At 34.4% G+C, this 14081-nt stretch overlaps 1 protein-coding gene across 3 annotated transcripts in view; it reads left to right on the top strand.

The window, feature by feature from the left end:
* The window catches only part of LOC111514586 (uncharacterized), a 255565-nt gene that overhangs the window by 79059 nt on the left and 162425 nt on the right, over positions 1–14081 (top strand). For 2 of the 3 annotated variants that reach the window (XM_074180217.1, XM_074180218.1), the window contains one exon: positions 13887–14072. In XM_074180217.1, coding sequence (XP_074036318.1) covers positions 13908–14072 — 165 coding nt within the window. In that variant the 5' untranslated portion in view covers positions 13887–13907. Of the gene's footprint in view, positions 1–1515; positions 1666–13886; positions 14073–14081 lie in introns of those variants that run through there. The other variant, XM_074180219.1, reaches the window with a different exon arrangement.

Here is a 14081-nt window from a genome sequence, read left to right as displayed (position 1 = left end):
AATTTTTGTTAGGAAGAATCATGAATTGGGTTATTTTTCGACTGAAAAGTATTTGAATTTTCCCAAGGACTAACGACTATGACTCAAACTTTCAAATAACCATATTTATCTAATCGGTCTCGTTTGAAAGTCCAATGAATCATATAAGTATGAAAAAACACGGCGATAAAAAATTAGATATACTCAAATAATCTGGAGGAATCATTAATATTTACTTTTTTCATGTACAGGTTTCATGTAATGGTTTCTGAGTTACAGTTGTCACTAAATTAATATTTTCACAAACTATATGCACCTAACGATTTGATCTTAACAAACTTTATTTTTCAAAAATATTAAGACAATTTTCGTTATCACAGTAACTTTTTCGTACTGAATAACATACTAAAAGTTGATTCTTTGTTCCAATTTATTATATACACCACGTAATAATAAAGTTTGCGAAGATCAAATCGTTAGGTGTAGTTTGTTGAATTACTACGGATCTTCATCAAATAACGGCCGAGTCAATCAGAAAACCAAATTAATGATTGATTTAAAAGACGACCATCTTCATCTTAATCAAGAAAGATGAAAAGGTCCGGTATTCCAATCACCACCTTTTATGTTTAATTCCTCAAAAGGGAGGAAAATATCCCCCCTCCTATGTTACTGTCAACTGTTGAAGTTTATTGTAGTCCTTCTATATTGTTCATAGTTGAAAATGCTAAATTGATCAGCTTAGTTGTGGAATTGGCCGCGGTGGTAGTGCGCCCGACTCACGATCGGAAGGCCGTGGGTTCGATTCTCGCCACGACCCGATATTTTTCTCGAGAGAATTTATCTGGTTGAAGCTGGAATGATTCTGATTCACACGTTAAAATATAAGACCTCGTTAGTCATTAGCTCGAAGTTTCTCAACTTCGTTCGTATGGGGGCGACAGCTGATTATCGGAACACAGATTTCAAAGAGATTTTTTTTTAATAGACAGATTAGTATATCGAATATTTTTTTAGATGACTGATACAGTAACTTTTGAACGGTTTGCGATATACCCCTGCTCCTGATAGTGGGTATCTTTTGTCTTTAGCCGACCTAGGATTTTGTTGTATCTTCTTGGTGGGTTTGAAAAACGTTTTGATGTTGTGTTTTGTTTTTCCAAGAGTTTTTCAATTCTGCATGTAACGCTAGGGATTTATGGCCGCGAAATTAATCATTTTGTTGTTATGTTTTTATATATGAACTCAAATATCATCGGTGAATTGTGAACCCCAGATTTATATTTCTACAAAATCATGATTCACGCCTTCCTCTCAAAAAATTACCATATACTTTATACGTGGATTCGAGGCTACCAATAATTCATCCGTCAGCTATACAACTCCCTTTGTTATTTCTAGATTATTTGTGTTGTTAAAGCAAGCGGTTAGATCTTATATCCCATTAATGGAAGAAGGTGTGAATATTGATAGTTATACTGACATCGCTCGGTAATCATAATTTTCCATGTAATGACATTTAATGCGTTTTGCCTGTCATCGTTCTTTTGATAGGTAGTTTATTGAGTGACATACTAATAGTTTGATATATTTTGAATGCTGAATGAGAATAATACCAAGCTAAATTCCTGTTTTTATCCCTTTGTGAAGATAGAAATGAAATTAATACCTTGGAAGAGTTTACAGGTGAGAGATTAAAAATTCTCGATGCCTTGTTATCTTGGTGCTTTGATGTTACTTGTTAGTTGAATTTAGAAATGGTTTATGTGATTGGATGTTGTTCGAAACGTTTTTTACGGATAATAATAATAACAGTAATAATACTTTTATCATTTACCATTTTTACAAATCACAAATGTACAAATGAAACTTTGGATATAAGGTAATTATACATTAGTACTTGTGATGCACTAATTGGAACCTTTGGTGTAGTAATGAATACTAGTGGAATTTTATCCCAACACCTCAACACCTGTTTCAATAATCAAGGGTTCATCTTCAGGAAGTTTAATCGTGTCGAGGTGTTAACGGATTAGTGTTGGGATAAAACTCCAGTAATATTCAATTACATAAAATGTTCATTGTAAATAGAGGGCAATCCGGTTCAGATGAAAATTGAGCACCGTTTCTTTTCTTCCACCGGTTCCAAGAAAGTTGTGAAGGTATTTCATTAAGCGCTTTCTATCTTTAAATTTGAATAATACAAAGTGTAGGTATGTGAGTTATCATCAAATTTTTTTGTTTGTTTGAAACACTTATAGTAGAAGGTCTTAATGAGGATCTAGAATAATTTTGAATTGGGGTGAAAATAATCAGGTTCCATTCAATGCCACGAAACCCAGGTATCGGTTTTCTCCAAGAAAATGAATGTCTCCAAACGAGATATAATGTTTATGGACCTGACATTATATTATTATATTATACAGGGTGTCCCTGGACTTCCTCTTTTCCTCTCGGGAATGTATAGATGGGGTCAAAATATCACCAGTACTTCATATAACTTTTTTTCCTAAAATCCTTCGTTACCAAGTAACGGGCCCTCGAAGTTACAAAATGAAAAATGTTTTTCTTTGATAACTTTTCAAGTGAATATTCAAAATCATCCAAATTTTGGTAATTGACTAAACAAATGAATTCCTTCGATGAGCTTTCATGCAGGAGTCAGTTGTTTTGCTACAAAGTCAGGAACGGACTACCCCCGATTGTCCACACCCCAAAACTTTGAAATGACAGATATTTTTCAATATTTTTCAACAAATTAAGGTTACTTGGACAATTTTATGAATAAAAGTACTCGTGTGGAAAGTCGATCGGAGCAACGAGTCTTGATAAAAATGTAGTTTCACTCGACGACATCAAACCTGCTCGTCCACCATTATTTAAAATGAATAATTATCAAAGCAGAAATAATAATGATAACGTTAATTCAACAACATTTATCCTGAGATGTCTATCATTATTCGAAAATATTAGTTTTTAAGGAAAATGGAAATGATAGGTAAAATGTTCATAACGAATTTTTATAATACAAACACGTTTAACTAACGAAACTCAAGAGCCTCAAGAGCAAACAGAAATGAAAAATCCGCTACAGAAACTGCTCGATATGACCACCTTCTCTCTCTATACATTTTCTTAGTCTGCGAAGACACCCTCTCTGTACTTGAAATAGCATTCCAGGGTCGTTTCGTATGGCTTCACAATGTAATGTTATTCTATTCAACAATGCATCTCTTGTGTGAATAGGTGTAGCGTAAACAAGGCTTTTTAGATGCCCCCACAGAAAGAAATCCAATGGATTTAAATCCGGAGACCGCGATGGCCATGAATATGGCCCACCTCTACCAATCCATCTATTGTGGAAAATATGGTTCAGATGGTCACGCACAATCAAACTAAAATGAGGAGGAGCGCCATCATGCATAAACCACATATCTCTTCGGGTTTGCAATGGAACATGTTCCAACAGTCCATTCAAATCGTTCTGAATGAACTCCAAATAACGTTCTCCATTCATTCGGTCCTGTAGAACGAATGGTCCTATAAGATGGTTTCCTATGATACCAGCCCAAACATTCACGTTGAATTTCCGTTGGTGTTTGGTTTGCAATATCCCATGGGGATTTTCTTCGGCCCATATGTGGAGATTATGAGAGTTGATAACTCCATCTTTACTGAAACCTGCTTCATCAGTGAATAAAACTCGATTAATAAAAGTCATATCCTCCCTTTGCCTATCCATGAACCAATTGGCATATTCCAGTCGTGCTGGAAAATCTTGAGGTGTCATGGCATGTACCTTCTGGATGTGAAATGGGTGGAGCAGTTGTTCCCTAATTATTCTATGAATAGTGGACTTGGATGTATGGAACTGTTCTGATAGATTTATGATGCTCAAATTAATTATCAATTATTACATACCTGTCTCCCTCAAGCTGCGATCGACACGCTCGAATGTTTCTCTTGACGGTACCGTTCGATTGGGAAAATGCTCGGAATACAGACGACGAGCTTCTGCAGCATTACAAAATGCTCGTCCATAAAATACATGCATATCTGCATATTCATTGAATGTAAACTGTTCGGCCATATCAGAAAAATTCAAAATATCCTATAGAATATTGACAATACAATGATAGTCATATGACAACGCACCACTCAACAAAACAAAATCGCATTCCAGTTTCTCATTTTTTATCAAAACTTTCTAAAAGGTTTTTTTGTCAACATCTGTGAAAGAAATGGAACATAATTATTCCCTGGATATTTTTCACCTGATCATGTGCAGCCTTTTTTGTAGTTCATTCGTTTGCTTTTTATTAGTATAGTAAATATTTTTTCCGATGTGCGTTTTTTCAGCTAAATTTAGATTCGTGTTAAAGAATTTCTCCCATAAAATTATAATTATCAGTGAAACTCCTCAACAGGAGGAGTGAAACTCCTCAACACGAAACGTGATTATTCCACACGTATTATGTACATACAAAATATGGAATGAATTCGATATTTCATAGTAGAGTAGCTTGTTAAAAACACCACGAATCTACAGAACTTGATATTTCTTTTGAAAAAATATCTGCTATCATAATTGTGACCTAAACTTCCATATAGGTACTGTACTTTTTGTTTACGACTTCATTTTAGCATACTTTGTATTATTCCTGTTATAAATGTTGTTGAATTAACGTTATCATTATTATTTCTGCTTTGATAATATTCATTTCAAATAATGGTGGACGAGCGGGTTTAATGTCGTCGAGTAGAACTACATTTTTATCAAGACTCGTTGCTCCGATCGACTTTCCACACGAGTACTTTCATTCATAAAATTGTCCAAGTGACCTCATTTTGTTGAAAAATATTGAAAAATATCTGTCATTTCAAAGTTTTGGGGTGTGGACCATCGGGGGTAGTCCGTTCCTGACTTTGTAGCAAAACAACTGACTCCTGCATGAAAGCTCATCGACGGAATTCATTTGTTTAGTCAATTACCAAAATTTGGATGATTTTGAATATTCACTTGAAAAGTTATCAAAGAAAAACATTTTTCATTTTGTAACTTCGAGGGCCCGTAACTTGGTTACGAAGACTTTTAGGAAGTCCAGGGACACCCTGTATATTATATTATATATTATATTATATATTATATCATTATAAATCAAGTAGTATCTGTGTTCTACACTGTGTCCAAGATGAGGAGGGACAGTATGGGAAAATCAAAATCCGAAATAGCCATAAAGTCGATTGAATCAGAAAAAATTGCCTATTTTAGAGCATGTTCAATTATCGTTTCGAAGTCTAGGAAATTTCGAATATGCATAATACTCCAGAGAAATAGTCGTCAAATAAGTTCTGCTCTATATGAAAAAATTATGTTATTTATGGTTCTTCGGAGACAAAACATCGAATTGAAACTTTTTGAATCCTTCTTGTATCCAGAATCAAGGTCAAAAATCACTCATTCTCATATGGTTCATTTCATTACCACCCTATTAACTAACTAGTTTGTACGGCACGACCAAATGAATGATTGATTTTGATGTCAAAAACCAAATCCACGAAAGCCGATAAAAAAATCATCATGCTTGGTATATGGAAGTAACTTAACTTAATGGAAATATATTCAATATTCAGTGAAAATCTCACAGAATGAAGTTATTTGAGTACGTCATGGATAGTCATCAAGTTTTGTTCAATTTCATCACATGTGGATTCCCAATCCTAATTGATATCATAAATTCATGAAATCCGTACAAGAACTCTTTGCAAATCACTCTTTGACACGGTTTTCACTTTTCCAAAATTTGTATACACGCCACCTGCAGTTGACGACATGCGACTAAAATTTATGAAAATCATACATCATAGGCTTGCAGCCTATATACAACCTTCGAGAACACGACGAGGCGAAATGAAGATTTTATTATTGTTAGTCAATATTGATTTGTTTTGATTTATTATGCAATCTATTGGGAAATCAATAATCATCCTGCTTGATTATTGTCAATATTAAATAGAACTGTTCGATCATTTGAAGTTTGACACCAAAAATTTGATGAGTTCAAATAAAAATGAGTGAAAATCAACCAGAACCAGATGCAATAAATTATCTGAAATATTTTCAATATTGCCTGAATTCGAAGATGATCAAATATTTCTGAATACTTAAATGCTTGTGATTGTGCATGCCGCATGTCTACAGCTGACCCACGCGAACAACTAGTTATTCATATTTAAAACAAACTTAGAGTGAATACGTTCAAGGAATCCTGGAAGTTATCCTGGAATGAAACATTCATTAGATTTACCATCATCAATTCATGGTCTCCAGAGTATCAAACAACTTCCAAATAAAACACCTTCAATATTTTTCAATCGCCTTCAAGTCCGCGATGCCAAAATGCATGCTTGTGTACAAAATTCTTACTGCTGAACAGAAACACGCGCAATCCGCATTGATTGAAACAATGGCAGTAAATACGCTTTTACCGGACTAGAACCGCGAAAAGGTCAAGTAATATGTGCCTCCAACACGGCAGATCTACTTGAAACCCATATTAGAATCAGGAGAGAAGTACAACTATTCTATTTCGAACATCAAAAAAATGAAAAACTCAATCAGATACGTTCTTAACAAACAATCAAGCAAAACCTCAAATCAACACATCAAAGAACTTATCACACTGACGTTATATTCCGCGACATGATTGTGTCTTGACACAATCATGTGTCTTGACACAATCATGTCGCTGGAATTGCAGAAACTGCTTCTAAAAAGCTTGGAACACTATTCCGAATCAAAAAACTGTACACACCTCAGCAACTTTTGATGCTTCATAAAGCTCAAATCAGCATACCCTGAAGCTTCTGGATTTCATCCAGGAAAGAAGCATCCGCCTGTTTGGAGACGCGAATATCACTTGGAACCTGGGTAGTCTGGAACATCGAAGGAAGGTTGGAGTTTGTCTCTTTCCTATAGATACTTTCACGGGAAATGTTCAAGTGACTTGGCACATTTGATTCTACCAAGAGCGGTACATATCATAAATACGCGGACTGTGGCTGCTCATCGTTTTAAGGTTCAACTCAGTACACCTCGAACTTCATGGTTCAAGAACTCTTTCATTTGGAGAACTCTGTTTACAAGGAATAAACTTCCTGAGAACGTTCCAAATGGATTTAATCACTACTATCGCACAGACACCACTCTTAGAGCGCCGTAAGAATTTTCCTGGAGTGCTTGTGTTTTGTCCTTGAAAATAATTTTAATTATTACTGACAGTATCCCCTAACCCTGCTAGGAATGATGCTCGAAAATAAAAAAATCCGGATACGCTTCATTACCGCTTCAATATACAGTGCTTTTCAGATAAAAGTATCCACCTCTAATAACTTTTGTAATACTGGTATTTAGGAAAAATCCAAAAACACGTCAATTTATGTTGGAAGGGGCAAGCATTATGGCTTATTTAAACTTACTGGAAAAGCCACCCCCTCACCCCTAGCATCATCCCTTTTTTTTTAATTACTTCTCATATTTTTTATGTAAAATTTGGATACTCCTCTTTGAGTTGATTTCAAAAATGTATAATACTTGTAGGTTAAAGTGGTTAGTTTATGAGATAAACAATTTTTCTTTTAATAGCACAAATTTTACTTATTTTTTACTTTCACCTTATTTGCCTGTACTAAAATGGGTTGTACAACAGTTCAAACTCTTTAATCTTTTTAACTGTGCTATTTATTATGAAGTTACAATAAGTGTTCAAAATGAGTACCATTCACTTCCATACAATGGTATAATCTATTTTGAAATGCCTCTCTGACATTGCTTAATACGGCTGGATTTAATTGTCGACATTCATTTTCTATCCTCTCTCGTAAATCATCCAGAGATTCTGGTTGGGTAGCATAAACTTTTGTTTTTAAATACCCCCAGAAAAAAAAGTCTAGGGGTGTTAAATCCGGTGACCTAGGTGGCCACTCCATCATCTGCCCTCTTCTACCTATCCAACGAGCGGGGAATGTTTCGTTTAAAAATTGTCGGACAGGCATAGCATAGTGTGGGGGAGCTCCGTCCTGTTGAAATACCAGTAAATCTTCGGAAAGGTTATCATCATTTTCTATTATTGTTGTTATACGTGGGTCAACCCCTTCCCTGAGTAACTCAAGATATGATTCACCATTTAAATTTCCTTTGATGAAGAAAGGTCCGACAATGTGGTCACCTAGGATACCACACCAAACGTTTAACTTTTGGGGATGTTGTGTATGGAATTCACGCATAATATGTGGATCACTTTCAGCCCAATATCTACAATTATGCCTATTTACTAAGCCATTTAATGAAAATGAGCATTCATCAGAAAAGCAAATATTGTTTAACAATTGTGGATTGTTATTGATAAATTGCGTCATTGATTCGCAAAACTCTAGACGACGATCAAAATCATCTTCATTCAACTCGTGCACCAACTTAACTTTGTATGGGTGGTACTTGAATTTATGTAGAACTCGGAAAACTGTAGAAGATGAAACACCGATCGCTCTACTTATTGTTGACAACGATTGGGGTTGTTGAGCCTCTAAGCTGACTTGCCCTAAAATTGCCACTTGGATTGCTTCGTTATTTACGAGTCCCTCTCGCTTATGCACTTTATTGCAAACAGACCCTGTTGTGGTAAATTTCTCCATCAGTTGAATTACATACTTATGAGTTGCATGTCTTCCGTCATGTAATTCGTTAAATATTCTAGCAGCAGCTTTTGCACAATTATTATTTTGGTAGTATAAACCTACAATTTCAATTCTTTCTTGCAAAGAGTAAACCATTTCAGCGAAACAAAATAAATAATGTATCAAAGTACGCTATCAATAGTGACTACAAATTCTAGTTGATAATGTCAAACTTTAATAAAAAGTAGAGTTTTTTGTTGTTTGGATTTTTGAAGTAGAATAAATAGCACAGTTAAACAGATTAAAGAGTTTGAACTGTTGTACAACCCATTTTAGTACAGGCAAATAAGGTGATAGTAAAAAATAAGTAAAATTTGTGCTATTAAAAAAAAATTGTTTATCTCATAAACTAACCACTTTAACCTACAAGTATTATACATTTTTGAAATCAGCTCAAAGAGGAGTATCCAAATTTTACATAAAAAATGTGAAAAATAATTAAAAAAAAAGGGATGATGCTAGGGGTGAGGGGGTGGCTTTTCCAGTAAGTTTAAATAAGCCATAATGCTTGCCCCTTCAACATAAATTGACGTGTTTTTGGATTTTTCCTAAATACCAGTATTACAAAAGTTATTAAAGGTGGATACTTTTATCTGAAAAGCACTGTATACTTGCGATCATTCCAGTTTCTTACCTTTACACGTTCATTATTAGTGTCAACATTTTCAGGTAATGACATTATTACTGAGGAAGAAATACATATCAATCCCAACAGATTTTGGTCATTTATGAATAGCTCCAAAATATCACAAGTACTGAATTTTTAAGGTCAATTACTGGAGGGGTAAACGGTTTTGGCAATCTTTTGGAACAATCGTATACCGTTTCTTCCCCTTTACAACCAAACTTTGATATCGATAATTATCACTTTCTTTATATATCAAGCTTCAGTGAAAACGAAGTATACGAGGCACTAAGGTCGCTACAGCCTAAAAAGACCACTGGTCCAGATGACATTCCAGCTTCCATCCTAAAAGATTGTGCACCTGTGCTTGCTCGTCCTCTATCTATACCAATTAATATCTGCTTAAGATTGGCTACAATACCAAGGATCTGGAAATCATCAAAAGTCTGTCCCATTTTCAAGAAAGGAGATAGACGAGATATTTCAAATTATCGGCCTATCTCTATTATCTGCAACTTTGCAAAGGTTTTTGAGATTCTTCTGGAGCGAGTTATATATCTGCATGTAAGTATAAACCAACACGGTTTTATGAATCGTTCAATGGTCACCAACCTTCTGACTGTAACCCATCATATTGCTGAATCTATTGACAATAGGGCCCAAACTAAGGCTTTCGACAGGCTTGACCATGGCATTCTACTAAACAAACTAGTAGCCTTTGGATTATCTCCTTCCTTAATTGTATTCTCTCATTCCTTTCTATGGGATCGAAAACAATATGTTCAGCTCAATGGTTTCAAATCTACCGAATATAGTGCTTCTTCCGGTGTTCCACAAGGGTCAAATCTGGGACCGCTGCTCCTCAATATCTTCATTAACGATATTGCAGATGTTATAGATGTATATTTCCTTTTGTATGGTGATGATCTAAAACTCTACTGCCTCTTTGAGAACATAGATGATTGTGTGAACCTCTCAGCAAACTTAGGACGGGTTGTAGAATGGTTTCTTTGTGAGACCAGAAACATTTGACACCGCATTATCATTCAATAAGTATATCGATAATGTTGTAACCTCCTTCTGTCGTTTGTATAGATCAATTGCACGTTACAGTAGTGATATCAAAGAAACTTCGACCTTAAAAACTCTATTTTATGCTTTCATTAGATCAAAGTTAGAATACGCGTCAGTTATGTGGAGCCTCTTTTATCAATATCATATAGATAGAATAGAAGCAATTCAATGACGACTTTTAAAACTGCTAAGCCTTAAAACTGATGACATTTATCCTCCAATAGGAACAACCCACTCTGAATTGCTACTATTATGGATATAATGCAGTCTTTATAGTCACCTGTTTATGATGTATTTATTATAATATGTTATTTCCTGTTCTGTAATTGGGCTATGTCCTGTAGAGTATTGTATTATAAATAAATAAATAAATTACTAACCGTGTAATGGGCCCTATAGATAAGTCGAACACAACGATGATAGTAGTTTGTGGATACGACGTATTTCTGACCAATTCATGCGAGGGCTATACACTGCATCGAAGTGATTGAAATGTGATATTACTAAAATATATCCATCCAACAATAAAAACAACCCAAACAATGATAGATGCGTGATCAAGGCATAATTACCAAGCACGTATGCATCTATTCGGTAAAATAAACAAGACTCCTTACACTGGCCAATCAGATTTAACTGCAATCGGCTGGCGGAATTTATTTTGGAGTGTCGGAGTGGTCAGTTACATTTTAACGCCATTTGATGTGTACATATATGGTATCTTTGTTTAAAATTTTCAAAATGTCAAGTATTGATACTGCTGAGGAAACTGTGTCCCTACTCTCCACCTAAAAAAATTCGTATAACCAGCCGGTTGTTCCGGGAGATCACGCGGACTATGCATGATGATGTTTTGGGACACTGTTGCTTGGTTGGACAGAATATAGAGAATCACGTAGCATTTTTCAATATCAACTTGTAAATACTGCCATTGGGAGTAGATTACTTTCAAAGAAAAAAAACATTTTTCAGTTCATTTATTATTTTTTTTACTTGTGATGCATTGTTTGGAACCTTTGATGTAGTAATGACTATTACCGGAGTTTTATCCCAACACCAAACCGTTATTTTAACACCTCGACGCGTGTTTCGATCACCAAGTGATCATCTTCAAGAGGAAGATTGAACTAACTAACTAGTGTTGGTAAACAACTCCGGTAATATTCATTTATTCACGTGAAACATAGAGATGATTGGATTGTCAATCCAAATATATTTTGAAATTAGTGAGATAGTTTCATTAAGTTCTGTTCTTCACGTTTTCTAGTTTGTTTTCTAATATGAACAACATTCAAAAACTTAAAACTTGTCCAGTGGTTAGAGTATTCATCGTAAAACTCAGCTAGTGAGTAAAATCACTTTTCTAGTAGAATATTCTCCAGATGTTTTTTTAATTGAACTTTGTTGGCTGATTTGTGTTTTATATCACAGAGAAGTTTATTAAAAAGTTTCAGGCCTAGGTGTGAAGGAGCATCAGTTGTCACTTTGTATTTACAAACGGGCTCATAGTAATCATTTGTTTGCCTAGTTTTTTTTGAGTGTATATCTCTGATTTTCACGAAAGTATTCTTGTTATTTAAGTGACTGAATATGACCTTTTTTTAACCTGTTTTAACAAATTTTAGCGTTGAAAGTAGGTTGTGTATGTAGAATAGTCTTATAAATAGGTATATATTCTGATTTTGGTTGACTAGTCCAATGAAGTAGTGAAGTTTGTGTACCAAATTATTTTGTAACATATTATGCTCTGCTTTTACAGATGATTAAATTATATTCTATTCATGTTGATTATCGCAATACAAAAATGCCGGATAATACTGTTCACAAAACAAGTTCTCACGATAACTTCAAATTCTTGGAGACTCTCACTGGAATTTCTTTTTGTTTATTTCCTGATTTCAAGTGGAATTGTATTTAATATGTGAGAAGTGCTTTTATTACATTAATCGACAAATGCATAAACAACACATTAGTTACAGCAGCTCACCTCTTGCATATAAACAAATTATAAATTCGTTTAACAATACGAAAACGAAATTATTTCCTCTCTAACAGGAAATAATGAATTGAATAATGTATACAGATTTGTCTGCTGAATATTTTACGAATATTCTACTATGTTCGAGTGATACTTAGCTACATTCTTCCGCCAGTGTGGTTTTTCATCACCGTCTGGTCACTCGAAAGTTTTTAGATCTTTCAAATTTCCTCTCTTACAAAAAATTATTTCATTGGGTTATTTCTATTGAAATGAATAAAGATCTTCAATTTGCTCATGTCACTCAATTCTGTGAGAAATAAATGGACTATTTGTGGTTTATTGTGTATGTGTTAATGAACCGACTCGTTAACAATGTTTAACTTGTTACTCCAGTTTGGTGAAAATTAGTCAAATTGTGGATTTAACTGTCGCTCATATTCGAATTTTACTGTTTTCATGTGTCACGTTTATTTATAAGTTTTTAAAGACACTTCAAAAGAAACATCAATCCGTTACAAAGATTCCAAATGAAAATCTAATCTGAATTGAAGGGGTTATATTTTTAGGAGTGATTGATTTTTTGGGAAAGAAAGTTTTTGGCTTTCTACTACTCCATCTGATACAAAGAAAAGGGATGAGAGAATCTTCCAAAAAAAGGAAGGAAGTAATCAATTTGAAACTCTATACATGAATGTGTAGATCATGCAAAGAAGTAACTTTCAGACACAAACTGAAAGAAAGTCCTCCTGAAACAGCTACTTTCATATAAACATTGAATTACACGAAAGAAAATAATTCTTTCGAAACAAATTTTTAAAAAATTCCATTTTTTAGTCTCGGTTGTATGGGCACCAATTTTTGGTCTCGCTTCTTTTTTTTTACTTGTAATTCTGCAATGAAATCTTTCTGTTCTTGTTTCTTATTTGTTTCGAAAGAATTATTTTCTTTCGTGTAATTCAATGTTTATATGAAAGTAGCTGTTTCAGGAGGACTTTCTTTCAGTTTGTGTCTGAAAGTTACTTCTTTGCATGATCTACACATTCTTGTATAGAGTTTCAAATTGATTACTTCCTTCCTTTCTTTGGAAGATTCTCTCATCCCTTTTTTTTGTATCAGATAGAGTAGAAGAAAGCCAAAAACTTTCTTTCCCAAAAAATCTAATCTGAAGAAATCGTATTGTATTATGTTGTTGTGAATTGTATTATTCCATTCGGGGACCAAAAGTTGGTCTTTCATTCCACTACAAGTCTAAGTTACCGTTGAAATTATTTCTATCGTATTGAATGCTACGAGTCGCACGTTAAAAGGTGAGACTTCGTTAATCCTCGTTCCGACTTTGCAGATTTCCATTTCGTAAATAGAATAAACCTATCAATCAACGAATGGAAAACTATTGAAATTTGTTTTTGGTTGAGTGTTTTCATCCCAGAATCAAATTCAATATTTGGGTATAGCGCAGAATCAATCTTTGATATTCAGTTTTTTTTTCAGTAATTTACAAATAGCACAAGCATGGGAGCAAGACAGTCCAAAAGGTCAGTGGATATAACGACCACACCGAAAAAGGGAGATGGAGAGGTGATTAGTGAGGGTGAAGGAAAATTAGAAAAAATCGGAGATGCTGATATTAAAGTTACTACAAATGGTTCGTTGCCACACACCGATCTGGAAGTAGCGGTAAGTAAT

The sequence above is a fragment of the Leptinotarsa decemlineata genome, unplaced genomic scaffold, assembly GCF_025532065.1.
Source record: "Leptinotarsa decemlineata unplaced genomic scaffold, Ldec_3_MD MMD2_tig00026294_RagTag_RagTag, whole genome shotgun sequence".
Lineage (NCBI taxonomy): Eukaryota > Metazoa > Arthropoda > Insecta > Coleoptera > Chrysomelidae > Leptinotarsa > Leptinotarsa decemlineata.
Note: the sequence above shows the minus strand (reverse complement) of the source record. Positions and strands in the feature narration are given on the sequence as shown.